This window comes from Lynx rufus, unplaced genomic scaffold (assembly GCF_022079265.1).
Source record: "Lynx rufus isolate CCGP_SWC_20201006 ecotype Redwood Valley unplaced genomic scaffold, mLynRuf1.p SCAF_1, whole genome shotgun sequence".
In the NCBI taxonomy this organism is placed as follows: domain Eukaryota; kingdom Metazoa; phylum Chordata; class Mammalia; order Carnivora; family Felidae; genus Lynx; species Lynx rufus.
This window is the reverse complement of record NW_025814823.1, coordinates 117,789,626-117,817,593: the sequence shown is the minus strand read 5'-3', so window position 1 is coordinate 117,817,593 and position 27,968 is coordinate 117,789,626. Positions and strand designations below refer to the sequence as shown.

The following is a 27,968-nucleotide window of genomic DNA, read 5'->3' as shown; positions in this document are numbered from 1 at the left end:
GCAACTCTGCTCTAATTATAAGACAATTTTTAAATTATTTTTATTTTTAAGATTAAGCAGCCTTATTGACAATCCAGAAACAGTCCTTGCTGACTCTGGATACACACACATAAAATGGTTAAAAGTGATTCCCCAATTTTCAATGATAAGTTGGGAAAAAAGAACATGTTCACAGCTGCAGCTGTATCCCTCTGTCCTCTTTTTCAAAAAATCATTTTGCTACCAAGCCATTCACCAAACCACAAGGAAAGACAATTTTTCAAAAAGCCATCAAAATCCAGAAACAGGGATCTAGGAATCAAGCCAAAATTATCCCCCAAAATAGTGCTGTTGCAAAAAAGGGTAGGAAGCCAAATTTCCATAGCTCATTAGAGAAGACCTTTAAAAAGAATTCAGAAAATTGGGACTCGAACTACAATGGTGGGGAGTTCAAAATAGAGGTATTTTTTAAAAATGCAGCTTGTTCAGCTTGGGAATATATTAGGCTTTCTCCTATTCCAGCATAAATAAAAATATGAGCTGCTGGAGTTAATATTAAAATTGTCCTTACTAATGGAAGGTAGGGCATGAGTGAAGGGAGAGAGCGTAGAACAAAAGGTAGCAAAGACAAGTCATTTTGAATCTAGGCTCTACCGCCCAGAAGAGCTGAATAGGACTGAAATTCTTCTGAGCCAGTATCATTAAATTCTAGACTGGGCTCAAAACCAGTGAACTATACCCCACTAATAAATACCAGCTGGCCCACAGTGTTTTTGGCATTAAAAAGATTTTTTTAATTGTCTATAAATTTCTATTCTGAAAAGCAGATCAAAATGACACTGGGTCATCCAATCAGTTACTGACTAAAAGGGCTTCCCCAAAGAAAAGTCACTTGGCAGAAACTTAGGGTGAAAGGAACATGACATGGAGTAAATGAGATCAGGCTCTTGGTACAATTTTAATAAGGCTTCTTTCTACCTACCCCAGTCATAAGGAGCAGTACTGAGGGGACTCCCCCATAATGTCTTAGAGGGATGCTTTCAGATAAAAAGGTCTACAACTTTAACTCTTGACTCCTCTCTTCACCTAAAGCTTGGGGAAGAAAATAAATATTTACTTTTTAACTATTCAGAGCTTCGGGCACACTGTAGTATTTAATATTCTCTAGTTTTCATTGAACCTTTGGCTTATAATTTTCTCTATGTTACATTGAAAAATGTGTGCATGTGCCTTTATCAGTAGTACCACATGGAAATATAAACCTTGTTCTTCCACATCTTCTACAAAGGATGAGTGCATAAATGGTACCCTAAATAGCCTGCAAAACTATTTTGTGTACTTGACACAAGATTTGGGTAAACCATTCCATTTCCTTATCTTGAGCAGGAGTTAACTAGTCTTCAATCTCATCTTCCCAAATATCTCCATTAACATCCACAGCATGGAACAACCTGGAAGTATAAAATACATTTTTATGCACTTGGAAAAAATATAATCTCTTTCCTTCTCTCAAAATTACCTTCTGCACTCTTCTGATAACATCTTTGAACAGCTTTTCCTTTCTCTCAATCACTACACTGAGGAGGGCTGAAATATGGGTCCCTCTGAACAAGCTGTCATAAAGTTTACAAGAATAGCCCTTTTCGGATCCAGACAAACTCTTTAAGGCCAAGGATTAACAATAATGGGAAATGGGTATCAAAAACCTGATACTCAATGTATACAGTAAATGGAATAAATCAGGATTAGGGAAGTCAGGCAATCCAGAAGAAGGTGAACTCTTCTAAACCACTGTAACTCTATCACACGTGAGTCACTCTATTCGGCCTCATCACCCTTGCATTCTCCACTGGTAGAATGCTTTATAGTTGCCAACTCGTTTTTCTTTCCAATGTTACCTAAAATTCATGTAATTTTCAACACTAGATTTACAATGGTTCACGCAGAGAACCTGTTTCTTCAACTTTTCTTACAGTTAGGTAACACCAATGATTTTAGGTACTATACATATGCCTCTTAAGAAAGATCATAAACTGACAGTGAAATGAGAGCTGTTGAAAAACAGGATATTTTCATTGTGCCAAGAAATCACCCCAGATATTACTTACTAATCACACACACACAAAAAACCAAAACCTTACATTTTTTAAAAATATATTTGAGAGAGCATAGCAGGGGCAGAGAGAGGCAAGATTCCCAAGCAGGCTCCACACCACCAGTGCAGAGCCCAATGTGGGGCTCAAACTCAGGAACCTCAGGAACTGTGAGACCATGACCTGAGCTGAAGTCAGACGCCTAACCCCTGAGCCACACAGGCATGCCAAGAAAACTTACAATTACGATGGAGCAAGCAATAGAACTGAGCAGCATACTAACAATGGGAGAGCCTGACATTACGGACCTAATGCGATATAAAATGAAGTACACAAGTATTCTTGTCAAAAACGTTAACTCTAAATATATTCAAACTCAGTCTAGACCTAACTTCCAATTTACAGGAAAGAGAGAGGACAGAGTAACTAAAAGACAACATGGAGAAAGAAAACTCTAGAAAGTAAGATGATCTATAGGACAAGTGGCCTGGACGCTCTAAAATGTCAATGTTTTCCTCAATGCATCCAACAAAAAAGGGTGAGCAGGGCCACCTGGATGGCTTAATCGGTTAAGTGTCCAACTCTTAATTTTGGCTCAGGTCATGATCTTGAGGTTGGTGATTCTGAGCGCCATGTCAGACTCTGCACTGACAGTGAGGACCCTGCTTGGGATTCCCTTTCCTTCTCTTTCTGCCCCTCCCCTGCTCACGTGCACACTCTCTAAATAAATAAAACTTTTTTTTTTTTTTTTTTTTTAAGTGGAAGGGGCCCCTGGGTAGCTCAGTTGGTTAAGCCTCCGACTTTGGCTCAGGTCATGATCTCGCAGTTTGTGGGTTCCAGCCCCAAGTTGGGCTCTGTGCTGACAGCTCAGAACCTAGAGCCTGCTTCAGATTCTTTGTCTCCCTCCCTCTCTATCCCTCTCCTGCTTGTGTGCTCTCTCAAAAATAAATAAATAAACTTAAAAAATAAAAAAGTGGGAAAAACTCTTCTCTATTAAGAGACTAGAAAGACAAAGCCAAATAAAATGTTTGAATTTGATTATATTGTGGCTCAATAAAACAGCTTTAAAAGATATTTTTAGGAATCATTGGGAAGTTTTAAATATGTTTATTAGGAGATAATATGCCACCATCACTAAATTTCTTTAAGTACTATGTTATGTACAAGAATTTTCTTATTTTAGGTGATAATATGGAAGTATTTAGAGATAAAGTATCCTATCTCCAACTCAGAGTCAAGTATTAGAAAATAAATACGGCAAAATACTATCAATTGTTCATTTTGGTAGAAGATATCCCATTAACCATAGTCTTTCAACTTTTATTTATGTTTGAAATTTTTCACTGAGTAAGATAAAAAATAAAATTTCCCAGTGGCGTATTTTCAACATAAACTCACAAGAAAATATAGAAGTCCATATATGTGAGAAAATATATAAGAGAATTCTCTAAGAAAAATGGTCCAAAATATGTTTCTGAGACTACAGGATTATGTATACGTACCGATTAAAACACGGGGAAGCAGGATCAGTGAAATGTTTATAAGGGTTTGCTCTAGAGAGAGAACCCATGCAAATCCAACAGAAATATTGCATACATCCAGTACATGTCATCTTGTTACATCCATCTAATTTCTGGTGGGAAAGATGGAAAGAGAAAAATACCAGGGCTATTAAAGCAAAAGAGGAAAGCACATGCCAAAAAGATTCAGTACAATGTCCTCCTCGACTTCTCCTTTTACCCCGTGCAGGGTTTAAATATGCAGGGAACATGCTGTAACTATTACACATTACAAGTAGAATATAGAAAATATTCAGCAGGTGTACCTACAACTAGATACTTAGCAAAACTTTTCTGATCAACAGGAGATACAAACCAAATGTGTATATTATACGTGGAACATGTAGTTTAATCTAAGTAAACATTTGGTATCAAGTCCTCCACTCTAACATAGGGCTGAGGCACGTCTGAAGTGGTTCAACAGAATGCCAGTTTCCTTAGTGGAGTAACTGGAAAATCACCACCAGGTTCAGTTCAGATATAATGGATCAGAATGGGAGAACCAAATGCAAAGATAAATTCTGATTTTAAAACATTAAGATTGTGTCAAGAAGCAATACATTTAAATGTCTATTTTGGCTCAGGTTAATAGGAAAATGTCGTTTCCTAAGTGTATACTTTGTACGCAGGTGTGTTAAATTCCAGGATAATTAGTTCTAAGAAGTCAGGCGTGAGTTTTTCTATCATGGAGATGAGGTAAGAGTTGATTGTAGCTCTACTGTGGCTTCGTCATAACCCATTCCATTTTGATGTGAAAACAATGTGAGAATAATTTTCACTTTGTGAAAGCATTTTGCAAGGGAAGACTACATCCACTTATGGTCAATATTTAGTAGTGAATTTGCATCTTCCAAGTAAGGTTTGATAAATATGTTTCCCTAGTCATAAATAATAGGCTTCTTCAGGCAATCGTAACGAGCTTGCAAATCTGTCTGCCAAGTCTGTCCCGAAACTTTACCTCTATGGGAGTCCCACAACACGGGCAGCTCTTTGAGTTCTTTTCTAGCCATTCCTTACTTTCCATCTCTTCCAGTGCCTTCTGAATCACCCTCTTGCCATACCTCTGTTCCAAAAATCTTTTATTGGCCTCATCTGCTTGCAGGTACTCATTTCGTAAGTCTATTAATTTCTCTGGAAAGTGAAATGGAAAATTAACTTTTATACAACTTTGCAAAGCTGACTAAAAACCATTTAAAAATGGTCATAACCCTTTGATTATTCAATAATGTTATTACTGGGACTTTAATCATAAGGAAATAATCCAAAATGAAGTTATATGCACGGAGATGCATGTAACAATGGCAAACAAATTAAAGTCCAAGGGAATAACCACAAGTGAAAGGGCCAGTTAATGGCATCATTTTTAGTTATTAAAAACTTCTAAATGAGGGGCGCCTGGGTGGCTCAGTCGGTTAAGCGGCCGACTTCAGCTCAGGTCATGAGCTCGCGGTCCATGAGTTCGAGCCCCGCGTCGGGCTCTGGGCTGACAGCTCAGAGCCTGGAGCCTGTTTCAGATTCTGTGTCTCTCTCTCTCTGACCCTCCGCCGTTCATGCTCTGTCTCTGTCTCAAAAATGAATAAACGTTAAAAAAAATTAAAAAAAAAACCTTATAAATGAGATGGCTACAACTCAACTAAAATACTCATTACAGAATCCAGAAAAGGGCATATTTTAGGTTATAACTAGGTAAAAATGACACATGTACAAATAACAAAGAACATAGAAGAATCCTCCAGCTAGAGAAGTTGGACTTGCTCAAGGTATTAGAATAAGAGGCCATCTTTCTCGTTGACTTTGAGTTAATAACGTTGACATGTTTGTGCAACCAGCGGCATACTGTTAAAGAGTGACTAAGCTAAAAGACACAAAGGTTGAAACACACACTCATTTTCCATGAAGTCAGCATCATTCACCCTTTGATAATAACAAGGCCTACCAAATAAACAAAAGTATCTTTGGCTTAAGAGCTAAGACTCTTCGATTCTGTATACAACAAAAGTCAACAAATAAAACTTGCCACCCACAGGTACTGCAAAGTCCCTCCTGTCAACGTTTCCCCTTGATATTCTTCTCTCTGGCTGCACAGCTCTATCACTTAACTCAGATGTAACAGGCAGCCAGTCCCAAAGGCTTTACTTGCAGACAAAGGCTTTTGTTCACATTCTATTACCTTAGTTTTTCAACATTTTCATTGAAAACCTCTCTCAATAACGTTATAATTATTTTATTAGTTTATTTTCCTCACACTCATTAGAGGTCTTTTTATGTAGTGAATCTTTTGGGGAAGCTTTCTTTCTCTGTATCGTGCATTCCCATGGCTCCATCACCTCTACTTAGAAGCTGCAGACCTGTATCTTTTTATCCTGTCATTTTTATCCCTCTAAAAATTCAAAGCACTTTTGTGTTCCCAGATATCTTAAGAGCAAAGATTATTGCACTAAAGTTCTCAAAATAATTGTTAGTATTTTATGTATTTTATATAGTACTATCCAACAGATAGATATACAAGCATGAATAGATACAGAAAGAGATTCTTAATTTTGCTGAAGCCCCCAAGCCCCTTTGATTTCTTCCACAAATGTTATGAAACACCTGAAACACACCTCAGCTCCTCAATGATAAGGTTATACAAGTCTAAAGCAAAGGCTTCTATTATACTCTGGTGAAGTCTCCATCCCATCTGCCCATATCTACTATAAGACTCTGCTCTAGGCAAACTGGAAGTATTCACTCATTCTCCCCTTAGGGTTACTTTCTTGGAGATACTGACACTCTGCTTACGATAGCAATTAGGAAACACAGTAATAATGGCATTAATGGTTACCATTTTGCATTTTACACGTATTAGCTCGTCATTCCCAAACTATGTTGAAGAACCAGTATTTCCCCCACCACTCTGCCAAGGACCAGTATTTTCACAAAATACAATCAAATGAATTATTAGACAAATAATAAGACAAAAAAACCTAAGCTTAAATTTTTATTAGATCGGACATAAAATTACTCTGTGAAATCACTGTAACTTCCTAGACCTCTCAATTTATTTATCTTGTCACGGACTAGTTTAACAACAATACCAACTTCGAGGAGCACTACAATAGTTTATCCTGACAATAGCCCTATGAATAGTAGCTATTATCATTATCCCTGTTAGTCTGAGAAAGACTAAGCCATCAAAGTCCAGTCAAACTGAGGTCAACGCCTGATTTCTCAATCCTTATTTAGATCAGAATTAGCAAACAGGTTCCACCTCCTGTGTCCACTTTAATGATTGGTGGCTTTCTGAAGCGCTATGTGTTGAGGAAGATTCTGAGACTTTCCTGGGCTCAGTGACAAAGAACTTGATGACTGATCAGATGTATGTGCCATGGAAACAAGAGTGGCAGCTAAGATGGTCTGCACTTGCCAACTAGGAGCTACATTACTCCACGTTCATAGATAGAAATGACCTTGCCATTCCTTCTCTGTAATGGTCCCCTGGTATCTGCATGGCCATTTCCTTAGTTCCTTCTTCAAGTATTTATTCAAACCGCTTTGCCAGAGAGGCCTTCCCCTGGTTTCCCTAAGTGTAAAACCTCAAGCCACTTCATATTCTGTTCCTGCTTTATTTTTTTTCCTCCATAGCACTTATAACCATCTAATATCATTATTGTTCTGTTTGCCTACCCATTAAAATATAAGTTCCATGAGGGTATTTGGTCACTACGATATCCCCAGAGCCTAGGACAGTAACTGAAACAAAAATATCTGTTGAAGGAACACTTCCAAATGGAAGGATTGAAGTGATAAGGATTTTTTTTTTGGCGGGGGGACGGGGTGGGGGGGTGGCGGGTGGCAGGTGGCGTAGAGGATAGGAGGACTGAGTTGACACAGTTAACACTTACCAGCAGTTACCTTACATGGAGAGACCCCGTGGTAAGTCAATCTGCACAAGGTACAGAAGGCAAAATTGCAACTAGAGCAGATGCCCATGGTGCAACCGGGCTCCTGCATCACAGGCAACTGGCAGCAGGGGCGGGGACAATACACCACATCTGCCATCAAGTCCAAGGTGGACTGGAGGAGAAGGCGGTCATAGCGGGCAAATAACTCTGTTTCCACTAGCTCTTTGACCTGGAGGGAAAAATAAAACACGCAAGTTTAATGATGCCCAAACGGTCTGATTCTGGGGAGATCCTTAAAATGCCGGTGCTAAGTTCACATGAATCAAAACACTCTATCTCACTTCAAAATCAAACCAAATGTGACAAGTCTAGACCCTGACTGAGGTGGTAGTTATATGGGTCTACACATGTGTGAAAGCTGAGCCAACGTACACTTTAAATGGGTATAGTGGGGGCGCCTGGGTGGCTCAGTCAGTTGGGCGTCTCACTTCGGCTCAGGTCATCATCTCACGGTGGTCTGTGAGTTCGAGCCCCATGCTGGGCTCTGTGCTGACAGCTCAGAACCTGGAGCCTGCTTCGGATTCTGTGTCTCCCTCTCTCTCTGCCCCTCCCCTGCTCAAGCTCTGTCTCTGTCTCTCTCAAAAGTGAATAAACATTAAAAAACAAAAAATGGGTATAGTGATGGCTTAACAAAGTTGATTTAAAAAAAAGAGTCAAGCCAAGTACCCTGTCCCTGATTGTTACCCATTCCAAGGATATGCTCTTCAGATCCAAACCTCACACAAAGGCAGGCTAGTGATTCTCCAGGGTTGATGGGATCCGAGCAGATAAACAAAGTAAATCACCAGAACACTTTATAATTACTTTTCTAACACTCATCTCTGCCAAGAACTTCCCATTCTAAGTCCAGCAAAGGAAGCATTTACATTGGCTTCAACAATAAGACCCCAGCATTCTTGATGGATACAGTGAAACTATTTGTGGGCTGGCTCCAAGGCCTCAGCCTGGCCTGATGAGCCCTAGCAAGGAAAATCCTGAGAAAACATCTCCCTTTGGGAAAGAGAAATGGGAGGCAGCTTTGAAGAGAGTAGAGGATTACCTGACCAGGAGTGGCCACCGAAGGGCACTTGGGTTCTGGGCAGTTGAGGCACTGAACTTGGCCATCTCTGATCTGGATTTCAAAGTAGTCCTTTAGACAGGCTTTGCAGTACACGTGCCTGCACTCCAGGAAGTACATGCATTCGCTACCCAGCTTCTCACAGAAACAGATATTGCACAGGAACAATTTACTGTTAAAGCATTTAATCTGCTGAGCTTGATCGAAGTCCAAGATTTCCTGGATCAGACTCGACAGCGATTCCACATCCTGCACCGCTCGCTCATCCACAACTTCCTCTTGGTCAACATCGGATCCAGCAGCTCCTCCAAAAGCTAGGTCTGTGCTGGGGGAGGCTTGAGCCATCCTTCTCTGCACCTTTTTCTGAGAACCCATCTTGAGCTCAAAAGGAGAGACAATATTCAGGTATGCTAAGGTCTCTTCCTTAAGAAACTGCATCCAAGCGAACAGGACCACGCTGCCACGGTGTTCTTCCCACAGGTTGTCTAAGTGCTTGCAAAGAGCAGACAGCTAGGAGGAAACACACGAGGGTGCTGGTGAGTTTGGAAAGAGGAGGATACTGTCAACTCCTCATTTCTCTTGAAATCTTTTTAACCTCTAAGTTAGGCCCTTACAATTCCAAACATGTTTTTTGTTTGTTTGTTTTACTGCTGTGATAAACTGTGCTGGAAAGAAAGAATATTCTTATATTCTTAAACTATCCAACAATGTGAGTCACAGCAGAAAACAAAGTCAAAAACTAAAAGAAGTACCATGAAAACAAGAGACATGGCAAGGCTGTGAAGGGCATAGGTTTACATAGGGGCCACTGAGGTGGAGGAGTTTTCGATTCTTTATTTGTTCTTTGTTTTAGTGTTGCTACGTATCTCATGTAGGAGAAAGAGAGCTAATTTTAAAATGAACTATTCCTATTCCTTTGGAGTCCTAGCCCTGTAGGTACCCTGCATAATAGAAAGAGGGCAGTTTAAAAATATCGTCCAAGTTTTTAATTCTAGCTTTCAGTCCTATCAAACAGCCAACTCAAGAGAAAGAGTCACTAACAGAATCCAACCTCAGAATCCTTGTTATTCAGATTTATAAGCTGGTTTTAACTAAGCAATCTGAGCTTACACCAGATCCTGGTTAATGAAGGGACACAGAATGCTATGGAACCTGGACACGATTATAAGCCCTCGACATGATTCGGCTGCCATAGGGAAAGCTCACACTCTCTAAGCTGAGCAACCAAATTTAAACTACTTCGACTTTTCCTCTTTAAAGGTGGTGTGTTCAATTTGAAAGGCAAATGTAAGAGGATTTTCCATTAGAAATGTAAAATATTGGTAAGTAGAGCTCAGGAATTATAAGCAGCTTTTCTTTTTAGCTAAACACAAAAAAATAAGCCTTCCAGATGCAGACAAATTTTGTAAATTTAAATAACAAGTGAAAAAGGACATTTTCTGTTCCTTGCTCTGCACAGTGCCATTCACTAAACCCTATATAAGCACGAACTTAAACACTTCCTGAACTTAAAAACTTAGGATGTTAAATACCGTTCAAAATGCTTTTTCACATGTACATGAATATGCTTATAAGATCAATCATACTTTTGAGAAACCTGCTGAAATGTGTAAAATGTACTAAATACGAAAAGGGAAACTCTGAGTGCTATTTGGGCCACCAAGTCCAATGAAGAACCATTCTCAATCCTCTTTTTTTCTCCACCCCTTCTCAAAAGGGGCAGCTGGGGTACACATAAATGTAAGGAGTAAAGAATAAGAGAGAGACTGTGTATGTGTATGTATATATATCGGGGGAGGCATAATGGAAAATACTATGAGGTTAAACCCACTTCCCTTCTACCAACCCCAATCCAGTGACAGACAGGACCATGTGTCAACTTCACTATCAACAGGTGACATTCACAATGTCAAGGAAGCAGGGCCCAGCAACCAACAAGAATTGAACCAAGAAGGAATACAAGGCCAATTAAAAGATCAATTACACGCATAACAATTTATCTGACAGGGAATCCTACTGTTATTTCAGCTGTAACACATAAAATAACAAACAACCCTCCTCTCCCCACACTCCCAAAAGCCAGCAGTAAGGAGATGCTACTTGGCTGGAATCTGAAACTGCAGCCATGCACTCAGTTTATCTGTCCTTGTTTTGTGCTTGTGTGTAAGTGTGTGCACACAGGCATGGATACAAAGTATCAAAAGCTCTCTGGAGAAATGTGATTATAAATATCTAAATAATTCAGTCAGCTTTCAGTGATCTAAATGTCAAACAGCCTTGACATTCTTGGGCAAATAATCCACTGCCTTGCATGTATTGCCTCTGGCCCAGATATCAGAATGTAAGGTAATAATACTCCTTTCTATTCTACATGTATTATCCTTTTGTAAAATTTAATTTTGTTTTTAAACCATAAGCTCAATTTTACAAAAGCACTCAAAGATTAGACTAGTCAGTGGGGTGGAATAAAAACTCCATGATCAAACAGGAAAACCTGACAAGCTGTTCCTTGAGGTCAAGGAACTCTGACAGCTTTTGTCTTAATATACATCAGCCTATCAATCTTCATCACGACTTGTAGAAAAGTAGCTGCTATTGATCCATTATCTATCTCAGAGGGCTTTATATTAGCTTCAAGTCATACTTATGTCTCAATCAAGAGTCGAGGTTATTACTTGAAAAGGATATATAAGCCGGAGGAAATGAAGGCTTCATAATACAAGGTTCGTAATATAAGGTCTCAAACCTTCATGAGATAGAAGGTACAGCAAGAGATAGGAGACCTCTTCGTGACATAGGAGATACATACACATTTCTAGTTGTGTGTATTTACATCCACGTGAGACCAGTCAACAATTATTTGTTATTAACATACAGATCTCTAAAAATAAGAGCACTTACTCTGTTTACGTAGCTAATTTGTTTATTGTAACTACATCAGCACAACTTTAGCCCTCCTAATTACAGTTAAATCTTTGATTTAAGGAATGGATAAGAAACTAAGAAAAAAAAGGCATACCAACATCTAAGGAAAACGAGAAGGACCTTATAGTCTCTATTACAATACAGATTAGATGGGAAAAATAGCAAAAGAAGAAAAAATATATATACTTGATTAAAAATTACTCATACTGCAATTCACAATGATCAGTCATCCTAATTACTGCCGTTCCTTTCTAAAACACCACTTTCAATTCATTAACATTAGGTTTCATGAAGGCAAGGGGAAAAAATTACAAAATCAAAGCCATTTGTTCTTCATGCACTGAATTCAAGATCATCAAGGTAGTAGTCTCCAATTAAAGATGATTTTTTAACTTTCTAAAAATGGATAGGAGAAATTAAGTTTCGGGTCTAACCTGAGTTGGTGACAGCCATTTGCCACTAAGTGTGAATGAAGGTGGGGAGGAGGATGGATAATCTGGTGGCAGTTCAAAGTTCAGCACAAGTGGAGGCAGAAAGCAAATGGTGTATTCAAAGCCACTATTCTGGAGACACTCATTTGAATTGCCTGAACCAAAAACAAAAATTAGAAAGAATCAGTCGGTCAACACTTGAGTGTCCATTACTATTGAGCAGGTGCTCAAGAAAGACTAACGCTTTAGCTGAGGGGATAAAAACCCTCCCCCAAAGCACCTTCTATTTCCTAATTATAACTTCATAGCCACCACCTTTAAAAAAAAGAAAAAAAAAATCTTATAAACCCCTGAAAAATCTACTAAGCACCATGACATTTCTAAGGAAGACACATAACTTACTCTTGTACATACTTGTGAATACAATTCCTAACACTAACAATACACAATGTTTTCTTTTGTTGTTGTTTTATAGTAGATGATTAAAGACACTACCTAGAGAAAAGGATTTTTATTTCTATCCAAGAGCTATGACCTACTTAGACCAGCATATGCCAACTTCCCATGAATCATAGTTGGGAGAATTTGTGCCAACACAACGATCTCAGGCTCGAGGGCAAGATACAGCACACAACACTCTCACAAAGTTTCATTTTAGATTATTACACTTACTTTCTTTACTCAATGCCTTTATAGTAGAAACATTTTGAGAAAGTGTGCATCAAAGTCTTCTGTGAACGTCTGTATCAAAAGCAGCAATTTTTTATTTTTGTGTGTGTTTTTTTTCTGAAGCAAAAGGTCACAGAGTAACAGCACGTCACAGGCTTATGGTAGTTGAAATGATTCTGGAAACCAAATAGTATTGACAACCACCACGGTACTTTAAAACTTTCCAAGCGTTTTCACGTACATGATGTCATTTTCTCTTTTATTATTCCTGTTTAACAACTAATGACTCATAGCTGATAAACTGCTAGTTAGAAGATTAGGATGCATGAAATATGCAGGATAATATCCCAATTCAGTGGTCAAAAGGCAAATCAAATTGAAAACTATGCACCCTCAGTCCAATTTTCAATTAAAACAGGAACATGCATTAAATCTGTAATACTACCATCTATCACCAATGCCTATAAACACAAGATGGTAAATAATTTAGGGTACACTAAGAAATCGAGAATAACTTTTATTTAGAAAAATCTGCTTAAGAGAGTATTATTAACTAACCGCTCACGAATATCTTGAAATTCTGTGGCAAGTCCAAATAGATCCTGGTTTCTCCACCTTGGACAGACTCTGCTTTCCTAAATTCATCTCCATCGTAAATACTCGCCAGGGCCAGCAACTCATCCTCCTGAGCTTCTCGGTCTTCTGACGACATTTAATTTTCTGGAGCTGAAGTTACGTTAATCCAAATCAGTTAAGAATAGAAAAGGCAGAGAGTTTGGAAAAATCTAGGGGCAATCCCCACCCTCACCCCCCAAAAAAGATTAAAGTTCCACCCAAAAAACTGCAAAGAATTAACCAATATTATCAATCTTCTGCTCAACTAAAAGTGATAGACATATCTAATACTCCAGTACCTTTGCAATAGTAACAGCTTTTTCAAAAATGATGATTGTGGTGCTTCTAAGTGCTGACTGTAACAGACATCAGAAATTTAGGGAAAAAAGGCATGATCTAAAAAATTTTTAAAAATTTTCAAATTATTCTGACTTGTCCACCAATCCTAGCAAATTGCCTTGCTCACAAAATTAGTCAAAGTAGGGACCCCTGGGGGGCTTAGTTGGCTGAGTGTCTGACTTAGGCTCAGGTCATGATCCCAGGGTCATGGGATCAAGCCCTGTACTGAGCATGGAGCTTGCTTTTGAGATTCTCTCTCTCCCTCGGCCCCTCCTCTGCTCACACTCTTAAAAAAAAAAAAAAAAAAGTCAAAGTACATGTAATATACTTACTAAAAACAAATGAATTATTTATTATTTTTTTTAAGTTTTATTTATTTAAGTAATCTCTACACCCAACGTGGGGCTTGAAGTCACAACTCCAAGAGTAAGAACCATAAATTCCTCCAACCAAGCCATTCAGGCATCCCTAAATGAATTTTCTAAATCCCTAAAAGTCTCTAGGGCAGGTTTTTTTCAACCTCGGTACTACTAACCTTTTGGAACAAACAATTCTTTGTAGTAGGAGGCTATCCTAAGCCTTACAGGATATGTACCAGCATCCCTGGCTTCAATCTACTAAATTTTTCTTTAATGTTTATTTATTATTGAGAGACAGAGAGCATGAGCATGGGAGGGGCAGAGAGAGGGGGAGACACAGAATCTGAAGCAGAGACTCCAGGCTCTGAGCTATCAGCAGAGCCCAACACAGGGCTCAAACCCACAAACCACTAGATCATGACCTGAGCTGAAGTCAGACAGTTAACCAACTGAGCGACCCAGGCCTCCCCCCCTCAAGGCTTCAACCTACAAGATGCCAACATAGTCAAATGTGCCCCCCAGGGGTGCAGTGGGGGATGGCTCCCAGTTCAGAACACCCTGTTCTAGAGAATGTTACAGGGACAGATACTATATAAGAGGGTTAGATAACTGAGGAAGCAGCAAAATAACATCAAATTTTTCTATTTTTTAATGTTTATTTATTTTGAGAGAGCACAAACGTGCCCAAGTGGGGGAGGGGCAGAGAGAGAGAGGGAGAGAGAGAATCCCAAGCAGGCTCCACACTGTCGGTGCAGAGCCCAACAGGGAGCTCAATCTCACTCACCAGGAGATGATGACCTGAGCTGTTATCAAGAGTCAGATGCTCAGGTGCCCCTAACATTAAACTTTTAAAATACCACCAGACTTATTAAAAATAATTTTAAGGTCTACCATTATTTCAGGTGAAACTAAGAATGAAAATATGCTACAATTAAAATGTAAAATCGAGGGGCGCCTGGGTGGCGCAGTCGGTTAAGCGTCCAACTTCAGCCAGGTCACGATCTCGCGGTCCGGGAGTTCGAGCCCCACGTCGGGCTCTGGGCTGATGGCTCAGAGCCTGGAGCCTGTTTCCGATTCTGTGTCTCCCTCTCTCTCTGCCCCTCCCCCGTTCATGCTCTGTCTCTCTCTGTCCCAAAAATAAATAAACGTTGAAAAAAAAATTTAAAAAAAAAATGTAAAATCGATACTTTTTAATCGCAGCAACTGAAAGATGCACCACAATTTCAGGTAATTTAAATGTGGAAAAATATGTAATGAGAATCTGTGAAAATTACTTTATTAAAACAAAAAATTACCTTTCTGTCAATTAAAATACTGGACTATAACTGGATTTGCAAATGCCCCCTCTTGACTAACATTTTTAAATGTAAGCATACACAATTGAAAAGTTAGGACATTATAAAAGGTGACACTTCAAAATTTGAACAAATTCATTTAAAATGATTCCATTTAAAAAAAATTGTTGGGACACCTGGGTGGCTCAGTGGGTTAAGCGTTCGACTTCGGCTCAGGTCATCATCTCACGGTCCGTGAGTTCAATCCCCGCATCGGGCTCTGTGCTGACAGCTCAGAGCCTGGAGCCTGTTTCAGATTCTGTGTCTCCCTCTTTCTCTGACCCTCCCCCGTTCATACTCTGTCTCTCTCTGTCTCAAAAATAAAATAAACATTTAAAAAAATTAAAAATAAATAAATAATTAAATAAATAATTAAAAAAAATTTTTTTTTCCCCAGCAGATCGTCATGGTTGTGCTTAAGCTACATTCCCATCCCAAACAGAACACACTAACATATTCTAGTTGAGATGAGTTAGTACCTGTTATTAACAATCAGAAGAAAAGGCTATTAGCAATGCAGTCTGTCTTTCAATTCAGAATGTGGAATTCAGGCAAATCCCATTTATTCTCCAGGAGGTGGAGATAAGAGTGTCGAAGCTGGATAAAATGCCAAGATCTGGAACTCATGCTAGATACACTATAGAAATCCTGCCATCTGCAGAAAAAAAACAAAAACAAAAAAACCCCAGAAGATGGTGTCAGGACCCTCTCCAAATTTTAATTCCAAAGTTCCATTATTACCAGTTAGGTCAAACACATCCTAACATATAGTCAATCTTAATCTACAGCTGCCTATTACTTTCTTTAGGACAGCCTAACAGAGCCATGTGGTTAAAGGAGTGTTTGCAAGGCCCCAGCAGTGTGAGAAGCCTTACCTGACTGCCCTCAGCCCTGGGAGGAGTCAAGGTGGAATACCAACATCATATGAGAGTTGAGCACACCATGTCTCATAATAAACATCTAAGCATCTTCTTGGATTTGTTTTGTTTTTGTTTCTCCCTTCCTCTTTGGCTTCTTCTATTCTTTCATTTTCTATCCCCCTCCAGTTCTTCCTCTTACCTGCTATGAAATTAATCCTGCTAGGGACACTCAACATCAGGTCAATTTAAGTGTGACAGCAAGATATTTAAAAACAGAACAAAAGCATGCAAAGGTACACATATACACACACTTTCAAGTTCTACTTTGAAAATTTTAGAGCCAGACTTCTCAACTGGGAGTAAATGGAAGTGGAGGGTGGTCGATAAATGGGTTATGGAGAATCCTAAGAACAGTCTGAAGTTTTACGTAAAAATCCTATAAGAAACGGTAATTTTGAAACCAAATTCTCAGATGTGTGACTCCCAAATAAACTAAGAATGAAAGTCACAATCAATTTACATTCATTGAGCGCCTATTATATATTGTATTAGGTCCTTGCACATTACCTTATTTAATGCTAAGCAATTAAGTTTCTGTTTCTTCCAGTGTAAACATTTGTAAATGGGGTGAGAGATGATTTTATAATGATTCAGGTTTTAGGTTACTCTTCTCCATCTTGTCTGCACATGGGAATCACCTGGGGAGCTGCTTTTTAAAATCTCAATACCCAGGCCATTAAATCAAGCAATTAAATCAAGCATCAGTAGTTGCCCAAGCTCTCCAGGTGATTCTAATGTGCAGCTAGGATTAAGAAGCTCTACTTCAACCAGAGTTTCCCATCCACAGCTTCTCAAAACCTACCGCACAAACCCCAGCTTCTGAAGCTACCACCAGGTCCCAGTGCCTTAATTCACATGACAGACCTACATTCATTTTCATTCTATCCACTCAGCTTTCAAGACTCATCTCCAAAGACCCTATTCTATGTAGAAATTTCAATTAGATGTCCTGTCTTTCTTTAAAAATCCAGCAAACTTTTTTTTTTTTTACGGTAACTTTTCTATGACATTATCACATCCCACTTTGCATTACAATAGTTTATGAACTTACACTTTCAGGCCACATTAGCTCCTTAAGGGCAAGTTTCAAGTCTTTTGCATCAGTGTGTTGCTCTCAGCATCTAGCAGTGCCTTGCGTTTGACAATGGAGACAAATATGTAACTGAACTGGTGTAAGATGCAGCGTGCTGAAAAGGGGGACCAGAATTCTAAGGTTCAGTGACTGCTTTGCTACAGCCCACTAGAAGCAGGAGTCACAATAACACCGAGAAAAGTAACACTGAGTGCTTACCGTGTGTCAGGCATTGTGCTAAGCACTTTAAATGCATTAACTCCTGGCAGATTCCCACAGCCCCACGCAGCAAGTCCTCTATTTGCATTACACGGCTGAGAAAAATGACAGTTTAAGTCCGTTTCCGGCCCAAGGTCACACAGCTAATATGTAACTAAATCTGGGTTCAGACCACTGTTTCTTCATCTGTAACCCAGGAAGGAGACGAACCCCCGCGCCATCCGACAGGTATTAAGTTTACTGTTAGTCTCGGCAAACGGAAACTGCTACACCAGCGAGGGAAGCCTTCCTCCGCCGGGTTTCCCTTCGGCCTGCGAAAATCCTACTCATTCTCCCAGGCCACACCGTGCAAAGTATCGAGCTGGGGTCAGCCCTGGCTCCGGAATCAGCACGCCGCCGAGGGTGTCCCCACCGCTCACCACCCGGGGTGCTGAGTCGTTGTTGGTACGACTCACCTACAACCCGGGGGCAGGCCCCAGCCTCGCTACCTGCCCCGGCGCTCGGACACAGAGGACGCTGCAAGAACGTGAGGTGTGAGCGAGACCCAGGTGTCCCGAACCAACAGGGCCTGGGCCTTCCCCTTCCTCCTCTGAGCGCCCCGGGTGGGAAGAGGGTTGGGATCTTAGCCGGACCGGGCTGGGGACGCCCTGTCCCAGGTCTGGGAGGCTCAGGCCCACTGAGCAGTCCCGGCCCGGCCGCTCTTCTCTGCCTCGCGCGCCCGGAGCTCGGTCCACACCGTCGCTTCCGGCCACCCCGCCGCGCCGGGCCCAAAAGTTCCGCCCTCCGCCCTAGCCCTGGTCCGCTCACCGCCACCGCCGCCCCGGCCTGGAGACGCCCGGCTCAACCGGCGCTCGGCACCGCCTCTTCCGTGTTTGGAGCTGTCAGCTGAGCCGCGCGGATCCGGCTGGCGGCCCGGCGAGGGGAGGGCTTGCGCAGCCGCCCTGACCGCCCGGTCCCTCGGCCGCCCCCTGAAGGCTAAAGGCGGCGGTGCTTGGGCGGTCGCCGTCACCGCTCTCCCCGCCTCGCCTGGTAAATTTAAGTTTGCCTCTGGAGAAGTGGGTAGAAATGCAGATTCTGTGACCAGGAGGTTCCTTTCCGTAGTTCTGGGATAGGCCCTGGAATTCGAAATTTTGCCAATCCCTAGAGGTGAAAGGGAGACAGTTCTCTTTCCAAGACAGACACTCCTGTAACAATCTCAGACGTGCTCCTCCAGGTAGAGTAAGCAAGGTTCCCCCATCCAAACTTCTCAGAAATGCTGCCCATCTTTGGGGCACCTCCTCCATGAAATCATTCACTCACTGTTCCTATTACAACACTAATAACTACCATGTTTATTGAGCAGTCAGGATGCTTCTCTTCACCATAACCTTATGGTTTTAGATACTATTTGTTATTCCTACTTTATTAATGAGGAAATTGAAAGTAGAGAGGTTCAGGAACTTACCAAAGGTCACATGATTTCTTAATAGAAACTGAGTGGGAATTATAATCACATGCCCTCTACCTCATACCATATGCATAAGTAACTCAAAATGGATCAAAGACCTAAATGTAACGCTAAAACTATAAAACTCTTAAAAGAAAATGTAGGAGTAAATCTCCTAAACTTGGATTAGGCAATAGTTCCTTAGATGTGACACCAAAAAAACACAAGAAAAAATAGATAAATTGGAATCAACACAACTAAAACCTTTTGTGCTTCAAGTACACTATCAACAAAGTGAAAAGACAATCTACAGAACAGGAGTAAATATTTGCAAGTCGTTGATCTAATATTCTGTATATATAAAGAACTTCTGTAACTCAATACAAAAAGCAAATAACCCAATTTTTAAAATTTTTTTTAATGTTTATTTATTTTTGAGACAGAGAAAGAGCATGAATGGGGGAGGGTCAGAGAGAGGGAGACACAGAATCTGCAGCAGGCTCCAGGCTCCGAGCTGTCAGCACAGAGCCCGACGCGGGACTCGAGCTTACAGACTGTGAGATCATGACCTGAGCTGAAGTCGGATGCTTAACCGACTGAGCCACCCAGGCGCCCCGCAAATAACCCAATTTTAAACGTTTTCAAGGTTACCCATGTTGTAGCATGGGCGAAGGATCTGAATAGACATCTCTCCAAACAAGATATACAAATGGTCAGGAAGCACATGAAAAGATACTCAACATCATTAGTCATCAAGGAAATGCAAATCAAGACCGCAATGAGAAACTACTTCACACTCACTACGATGGCTATAATAAAAAGACAGATAATAACAAGTATTAGTGAGGCTGTGGAGAAATAGGAACCCTCATACACTGCTGGAAATGCAAAATGGTGTAGCTACTCTGGAAAACAGTTTGACGGTTCCTCAAAAAGTTAAACATTAAAAAAAAAAAGTTAAACATAGGGTTACAATAAAACCCAGCAATTCTACTCCTAGGTGTATACCCAAGAGAATTAAAAACATACATTCACACAAAAACGTGCACAAATATGCAACTACGTTTGTACCTATTTCTTTGGGTATAGTGTACATAAATGTTCACTATAGCAGCAATATTCACAATAGTCAAAAGGTAGAAACAACTCAAATGTCTGTCCTTGGATAAGTGGATAAACAAAATGTGGTATATCCATATGATGAAATATTATCCTGCCATAAAAAGGAATGAAGTACTGATCAATACTACAACATTGATGAACTTTAAAACCATTGTGCTGAGTGAAAGAAGTCAGACATAGAAGGCCACAAATTGTTTAGTTCCAGTTATATGAAATGTCCAGAGATGGCAAATCCACAGGGACAGAAAGCAGATTTGTGGCTGCTGGGGGCTGAGGCAGGAGTGCATGGGAAGTGACTGTTAATGGATATGGGGTTAGTTTTGAGGGATGAAAATACTGCGGAATTAGATAAAGAAGACTGCACAATTCTGTGAATATACTAAAAACCACTGGACTGCACACTTTTAAAGGGTGAATTTTATGAAATGTGAATTATATCTCGATAAGAAAGTTTTAGGTACAAAACACTAAAGTTCTCAGCACTTAAGTGGGATGCTAAAATGTTGGCTCCAGTTCTTGGAAACCATCAAACTAATGTGCCCTATGATCTAATAAGCTCCTGTGTCCTCTTTATCATATACTTCTCCCCCGAGAAAAGCAACTTGCAAGGGTAGTCCTCTAATGCAAACCTACAGGATTCTAAAAGTCTTTACCGCCACTATCTTCCAGGCAGGATTGGCTTCAGGGGCCAGCCACCTGTGTACAAGCCAAGGGCCTTGTTTTCAGGAAGGCCTCAGGCTCACAAGGGTCCTGCTCTTGGTCTAATGCTCGCCTATGGCCATCTTGAAATTCTTAATTTTTTAATAAGAAGCTATCCATTTTCATTTTGCATTTGGCTCCACAAATTATGCAGCTGGTCCTGCACCCAGAAGAGAAGAAAAACCAAGTGAGTAAATCAAGGCTTTGGAGGGGTTTCCCTGACTGCCACCAAAGGGAAACTTTTGAATTGCAAATAACCACTCCTAATTTTCCATATTGTCACAGACCAGAAACCTAACCAACCCCTGTGATAGATACCCAAACCAGAAACATATTCCTTAAAGATGCAAAGACAGAAGAAGAGTCTCTATAGTCACTCACTAATATCATTATTCATGTTTAGCCAAAGGAAATAAAACCAAAAGCAAAACATATGATAACCCTACCTCACTTTCTCACAGGTGAGACCATGAATCCTGTCAGAGACCTACCAGATGCAAAAAGTAAGAGAGCCTAAGAACCAGTTCGGGAAATTCTCACAAATCTGAGCAGGAGGTGAATTGTGACATCATGTCATGACCTCATGTCAGAAGTCACAGGATGGAGGGAATAGAAGAGAGAATTTCAAAGCAGTGTTAATAATTTGGACTCAATGCTTAGCGTCCAGAGACAGTGTTGTAATAAAATTTTGTTTTGGACTCCATAAAAATAACAGATTTTTTGTATCTTTGGTTTCATGTCCTTTATCATTTTTCAAATGAGCTTTCCCCGGGGGTGCCTGGGTGGCTCAGTTGTTTGAGTGTCTGACTTTTGATTTTGGCTTAGTTCATGATTCCAGGGTTGTGGGATCGAGCCCCATGTTGGGCTCCACACTGAGCATACAACCTGCTTAAGATTCTCTCTCTCTCTCCCTCTGCCCCTCTCCCCGACTCGTGCGCTCTCTCGCTCTCTAAAATAAAATATAAATAAGTGAATAAATAAATAAATAAATAAATAATTGAGCTTTTTTGCATGTGCCCAGCCCTATACTGTGCTAAGCACTTTACGTGCATTATCTCATTTAAATACCCAGGACTCCATAACTGAGGCAATCTTGTCTCCCCATTTTACAGATGAGGAAGTTGGGGCACTAATGGGTGAAGTGATTTCACCAATGTCAAACAGTGGTGACATTCAAGATTAGGACCAGTCCCTCACCAATCTGACACTCTGCTGTAGCCTATAAAAGAATTAGGTTTGTTGTAGCAGAAATACAAAGAGAACAAAATAGTTCTTGCCATAAGAATTAAAAGGGAAAACCCTAAGGAAACCAGGATTAGATTTTATGACATGATGATAGGTGAGAATGAGAATACAGAGGGAAAGAAAGAGACTCCCCTCCATCACTGTCCCCAAGCCTAGTAGATGATGGAGCCATCCTCAATTATCATCCCTATTTTAAAGCTAAGGAAACTGATAACAGAGAAGTTAAGTGACTTTTCACTGTCACACACATGGTATATTATGGAACCGAACTTTGAATCCAGGCGACTGGAGCCCTGAGCCCACATCATTAACCCCAATGCTACGCTTAGATCAAGTTAACACTTCACTCAAGGGAAATGGTCAGTTGGGTGTGTAAGGAGAAACAGCCAGATCACCTGTGAGACCAGCTTCTTAGGTTGGGGCAGCTCATACTATACCTCAGGTCATCCCAGGGTTATATAAAAATAGACTCCTAAAAAGGCTTGAGGTGGGTGACAGCATAAAATGTTTTCTGTGCTTCTGATGCAAGGTAAAATTTGATTTACAATAATGGGCACAGAATGATCATGTTTATACTTGCAACCTGGCATTTTATTATTATTCCCCTGAATAACTGTGAAAAGGGTTTTGTAACCCCAAGGTAACATGGCTCTGTAAGAAGGAAAGGGGGTGAGATTTAGCAGCAGCTGCCATCATAAATCAGTGTGTGGCTGTTTCTCTCAGAGCTCCAGGCTCAACTCCTGGCTGTCATAAACTTATAAAGGGAAGCCCCATGAGAATTTATGTAACGATAGGAAGACTCATTTTCCTTCCTGCAAGAACCTTTCTGAAGCAAGGCAAGAATTAGGTTGATTAGATTCTGTGTGAAGAAAGAAAACCAAACCAATGGTTCAGAGGAAGGGAAAATGTGGGTCAACTTGAGCTACTTTCCTTGCCAAAAAAATTGACCTTGTAAATAGAGACGAACATGCTGAATTCCACCAAATAAATGAGTGACTGGATGACCGAATAAGCTAATGAATGAATGTGATCCAGGCTTCCCCCTGGGGTGGTTCTGTCAGTGTGAGAACGGTTCGATATTGGAGTCACCCAGAAATGCTGAATATATAACAAGGCCAATCAACACAGTCAGCTTCTGAATATTCATGCACAGACGATGCTTCCAGTCAATATGTTTGATTTTTGTGTTCACTGATAGATTTTCAAACTCGCTGTGTAAATCAAAATTCTAAAGAAGAAGGAGAAGGCCAAGAGGAAGGGGAAGGGGAAGAGATTGGGGAAGAGGGAGAAGAAGGGGATGGAGGAGGAGGAGGAGGAGGAGGAGGAGGAGGAGGAGGAGGAGAGAAAACAGAAAGATAGAAGAGAAACTTGTGTTGAGACTATATATCACTCTGAGTAGGACTGCCAGGTAAAAATACACTAAAAAAATTGTCATCATTTGTCTAAAATTCAAATTTATCTGGGCACCTTGTATTTTTATTTTTTAAATCTTTACAACCTGTTTCTGGGCTAAGAACCCTATGGAGAAGAGAAGGTTGAGGACAGTATCTGGGGACATGCCCACACCTGGGAGTCAGAAGGAGGGAAAACCAAGGATGGAATCAAAGAAGCAGACAGAAGAGTCAGTCTGCAGAAATATGGGGAGAGAACCAGCTATGCACAGAGCTTCTACTGAGTACACAAGCATGGGGGAGAGTTGCGGACCAGGAGGACACACAGTAAGAAAGGCCTGATGGCTGTAGAATTTGGCTCTGACAAACTTGTTAGTGCTTCTAAGGAGTTCTAAGTCAGTGGTTCTCAGTGAGATGGGTGTGGAGATGGGGTGTATGTCACAGTGACTTATATATCAGAATTAAAATCTACGTGCTAGAAGTAGCCCACTCTCCCTCTGAGGTTGGGGGAGAGAGACAAAACACATGTGTAACATGGGATGCCTGGATGGCTCAGTCAGTTGATCGTCCAACTTCGATTCAGGTCATGATCTCACAGCTCGTGGGTTTGAGCCCCGCCTGGGGCTCTGTGCTGACAGCTCAGAGCCTGGAGCCTGCTTCGGATTCTGTGTCTCCCTCTTTCTCTGCCCCTCCCCGACTCGCATTCTGTCTCTGCCTCTCTCAAAAATAAATACACATTAAAAAAAAATATGTGTAACCCTTATCAACTCAGAATTTATGTGCTCCCATTGTGGTTACTAAAGCTAATAAATTTTAAGTCTTTTCTTGCATTTTTCTTGAAAATCATGAAGGAGACCGATGGTTCACAACAATTCATTCACAAGTCCTCAAATTCAAGTTGCTACCTTCCTTCACAGTACCCCCTCCATCATTTCCTCAGCCTTCATCAACCCCCCTCTCCTATTTTCCTTTTATTATGTAGATCAATTAAGCCTCTCTTTCCAGAAACAAGTTCCAATCAACTTCCCCAACTCTGTCCCAAATAAAAGGTGAAGACTTTTTGAAGGGATGGTAGAGGGAATGGAGCTGGCAGTTATAAAACTCTCTTCAGCCGGGTGGGAAGGGGATACGTTTGAATTTTCTTGCCCTGTCTCTGGAATTCAGAAAAGTGATTCTGACACCTGGCCCTTTTTGAGAGCTACCACTCTTAACCAAGACAACCAAAACACAAAGCCTTTTCATTCCTTGAAAAGTTCTATTTCTTGGCAAACCTTCCCCTACAAAGTACATCTTTCTTTCTGCACTGGGCCCAGAAAGAGGTGCCATTGTGTGGGAGTGGACATCTGTCATCTGTCCCAACAAAGACCACAAAGTGCCATGTCAGGGGCAGGAGACTCAGAACATCTACCTGAGTCTCCCCATCAAGATTCCTGGCCAGACTGACTCTAATTTCAACAAGGTCTTGCTAAAAGAAAGAGGCTGCCCTTGGGTGGTCCTGTCACCCTCCCAACAGGAATGATCCCAAGGAGGATGAAGCTTGTGAGCTCCACCAAGTGGCCTTGTGATGGTGACTGTGGCAGCTGCTGGGCAGATTCACAAGGAGCCCTGAGGGTGGGAAGCCGGCCAAGCAGCACGTTCATAGCACAGAGTACGATCCTAAGCCTGCATCCAGCTGAGCGGGGAGTCCCCCCAAGGGTCAGAGTCCCACCTTGCTGGTCTGACTCAAGTCTCCTCAGGACACCAAGTGTTTTGAAAAAATCCCGACTCCACCCCTCCCACTTCGTCCCCCAACCCCTCCCCATAGCCAAGGGCCCAAGTGTGAATGACCTCAAAGTTGGTGGTGAGCAAGGCTTTCAAACACCAGCCCTAATGCTGCCCTCTTTAAAAAAAAAATATTTCGGACGTAAGGGAGGCCATCCTTAGCTTTCGCAAACCTATTTGAGAGTACCTGCATGACTTCAAACCAATTTTCAAAACTCAGAGTGATGAGGGCTCTCCAGACAAACTCCATTCACCTCTTGACATATGACTGCTAAAGAACAACTGATCCCCGCAGCCAGAAAGGAAGAGAGAAAATCACTAAGTGGGGATCTCATTCCCAGAGATAACCACCTTGTTTGCTGGCTTTGGATTCTTATAGGGTTGTCTCAGCTTTGTGCCCCCAGTGTGAATAAAAGAAACAACAACCATAAAAACCATCTGTGAAATCTAAATTCAAATTTTCTTGTGACCTGTGAGACCACTTTTTGCATCCATGGTACAGCCAAGGCAACACATACACACAGAGCATAGATATCACAGTGTCCCTTCAAGAATATAAATGTTAATACAGGTAAAATCATGAATTCCATAATTCTTTCAGTGAGCCTTGGGTGACATCGGGTTTCTCCTGAAAGGAAGCGATTGTCTTTGTGGATAAGCTCCTTACATTGTGTTCCATGAAGCATGGGTCTAGAGCTATGGATGTTCGTGAACTCTAGCCACCCACCTCTCTGCCTCTGTACCTTTTTCTCTGCCTTTGGCCACCAGATGGCATTCTGGAAACATTCTTTGCACCAGAGTTTTCTGCACCAAAGCTCCCCTGCATTGCTCCCAACTGCCCTCCCCCTCTCCCTCCTCTGTTTTCTTCCAGTCCATTTTCCAGAGTGCAGCCCAAGGGGCTTTTTGGAGGTCCAATTTGCATGATCTTGGGCAAGTTAGTGAGCCCTCTGTGCTCAGCTTCTTTCTTTGGTATGAGGGTGGCACAGAAGGATGTAGGTAAAGACCTCAGGACAAGGCCTGGCCTATAGCTACTGTCCTCATCATCCTTCTCAGAGCCATCTGAGCCATCTCCATTCAAAAGCTCCCCTGTGGCCTTCAGGACAAGGTCCAAATTCTTAGCATGGGACCCCAGGCCCTCCAGGATCTGGTGGCCCCTTCTAATGTCCCCAGACCACCTTCTTCCTCCTCTTTCTTCACACAGGCCCTCTTGAGGTACTATAAGGAGCCAGATCCCTCACCTCTGGCCTTTGTCCGCGCAGCTCCCCCTGCATGTTCAGTCTCTCCCTTGTTCACCCACCTTCCTCTGACTAACTCCTCCATGTCTTCAGGTTTCGGCGCAGTGCCCTCCATGAGGGAGCCTCCCCTGACCCCCAGGCCCGAATGCAGAGCCACTGGACCCACTTCTTTCCTTTTCCCCATGTCCTCCTTCAACTACAAGCCTCTTGTGGGTCACTTTGTCTTGCTAGCTGCCTTGCACATGATAGGACACATGACAGCCAAGAAGCGAGGTTGCCATGCAAGTTATCACCCAGGGGCAGTGAGCACAGGGCACGTCTCTGAACATGGGGCCTGTGCTGGCTCACTCTGATGCACAGGCAGCATGGCCTAAGCCTGAGCTGAGGAAGCCCTGGAAAGTGAGCTTTCCTGGCCAATGAGGAGGGAAGGGACAAATGCAAGGCCATCTTCACCATTTGCATCGGAGGCATAAAACCTGGGAAATAATACAAGCTACAGTAACAGTCCCAATGAGTGCCTTCCCTGTCCCCTTATAGGTATCATCTTGTTGCATCCTTACCACAACCTCAATAGGTGGGTGAAAGCTACATTCTACAGAGAAGGAAACAGAGGCCCAGAGAGGTTAAGGGACTTTTACAATGTCTCCAAGCTTGTGAGTGTTCTGTCTCTAGGGCCATACTGTAGGAGATGGCCCCATGGATTAAGGCCCTTGCTGTGTGTGGTTCAACAAGTGACATGGACGGGAAACCTCCAGGAGTGGAACATGGACCGGGTGTGGGGAAGAAAAGATGAAGGGAAGGGAGGGGCACAGATGGCTCTAAGGCCACGGGGCTCCCTCAGCTGCCCCTGTCCTACAGGCCCACAGGCCCATGTCCCAATGGGTACCTCCAGCTTCAAGGACTCAGCAGCAAACACCCCCCTCAAGGAAGCTGGCCTTAAATTCCCATCATTTCAAATCCTTTACAAACCTCTAGACTCAGCCCAAGGCAGGGTGTAAGACCAGGAAGGTGCTGGGGCAGCAAGTGATCCTGGGGGCCTCACTGTTGTGAGGAGGTGAGTGGGGGGAGGGCACACCTGAACACATCCACATCCTTAGGAGTGTCGGGGGTGGAGAGGAGTACTGTTCGTGGGACTCTGTCATAAACAGGAGTGGGGAGACAAGAATCAGGGGAAGGGAGGGATAAGGAGAGGAAGGCGTGGGAGAGGGAAAAGTATAAAAATCTCCGAGGCAGGGGAGCAGGAGGCCGGGGATTCCCCTAGACAGGGACTCAGGCAGGACCAGATGCAGAAAACAATGGGCCTGAAGGCTGGGGAGCAGGAAGGGAAGGGGGAGGAAGCCACGTGGTCAGGTCAGAGAGATTCCTGCGCTTCAGGAGCCAAGGCCATGGGCACCCTCCTGGGTTTGTGTGGGCAGGGGCTGCCCCAGGGCCAGTGGAAGAGCCAGAGCTTAAGGCGGGACCAGCAATTCAGTTCTCAACACCCACTGCTCACAAACTTCATCGCCTGTGACTCTGAGCCAGGACTCAGCCCTTCACGCATCATTTCATTTCGTCTTCACAATTTCCTGTTGTGA

General features: G+C 42.0%; 1 protein-coding gene across 10 annotated transcripts; it reads right to left on the bottom strand.

Annotated features, from left to right (window-relative positions):
• Positions 1 to 15: 15 nt before the first annotated feature.
• RNF14 (ring finger protein 14) lies at positions 16 to 18,380 on the bottom strand. 10 transcript variants are annotated; one of them, XM_047086175.1, is made up of 11 exons: positions 17,516 to 18,316; positions 17,276 to 17,411; positions 16,180 to 16,366; positions 15,784 to 15,959; positions 13,216 to 13,383; positions 11,992 to 12,143; positions 8,615 to 9,142; positions 7,516 to 7,744; positions 4,590 to 4,762; positions 3,575 to 3,705; positions 16 to 1,430 (listed from the first exon to the last, which is right to left on the bottom strand). In XM_047086175.1, the coding sequence occupies exons 5-11, from the start codon at positions 13,367 to 13,369 to the stop codon at positions 1,373 to 1,375; spliced, it is 1,425 nt and encodes a 474-aa protein (XP_046942131.1). In that variant the 5' UTR covers positions 13,370 to 13,383; positions 15,784 to 15,959; positions 16,180 to 16,366; positions 17,276 to 17,411; positions 17,516 to 18,316; the 3' UTR covers positions 16 to 1,372. The 10 variants fall into 10 exon arrangements, with proteins under 10 accessions (XP_046942131.1, XP_046942140.1, XP_046942148.1 ...); XM_047086184.1 differs by having other exon boundaries at positions 16,180 to 16,363; XM_047086192.1 differs by lacking the exons at positions 16,180 to 16,366; positions 17,516 to 18,316 and adding an exon at positions 18,323 to 18,380.
• Positions 18,381 to 27,968: the final 9,588 nt, after the last annotated feature.

Coding starts and splice junctions, on each gene's coding strand:
- RNF14 (XM_047086192.1), bottom strand. CDS start 13,369: ATGTCGTCAGAAGACCGAGAAGCTCAGGAGGATGAGTTGCTGGCCCTG. Junction 7,745..8,614: donor CGGTGGCCACTCCTGGTCAG/GTAATCCTCTAC, acceptor TTTTCCCTCCAG/GTCAAAGAGCTAGTGGAAAC. Junction 4,763..7,515: donor TCCATGTAAGGTAACTGCTG/GTAAGTGTTAAC, acceptor TTCACTTTCCAG/AGAAATTAATAGACTTACGA.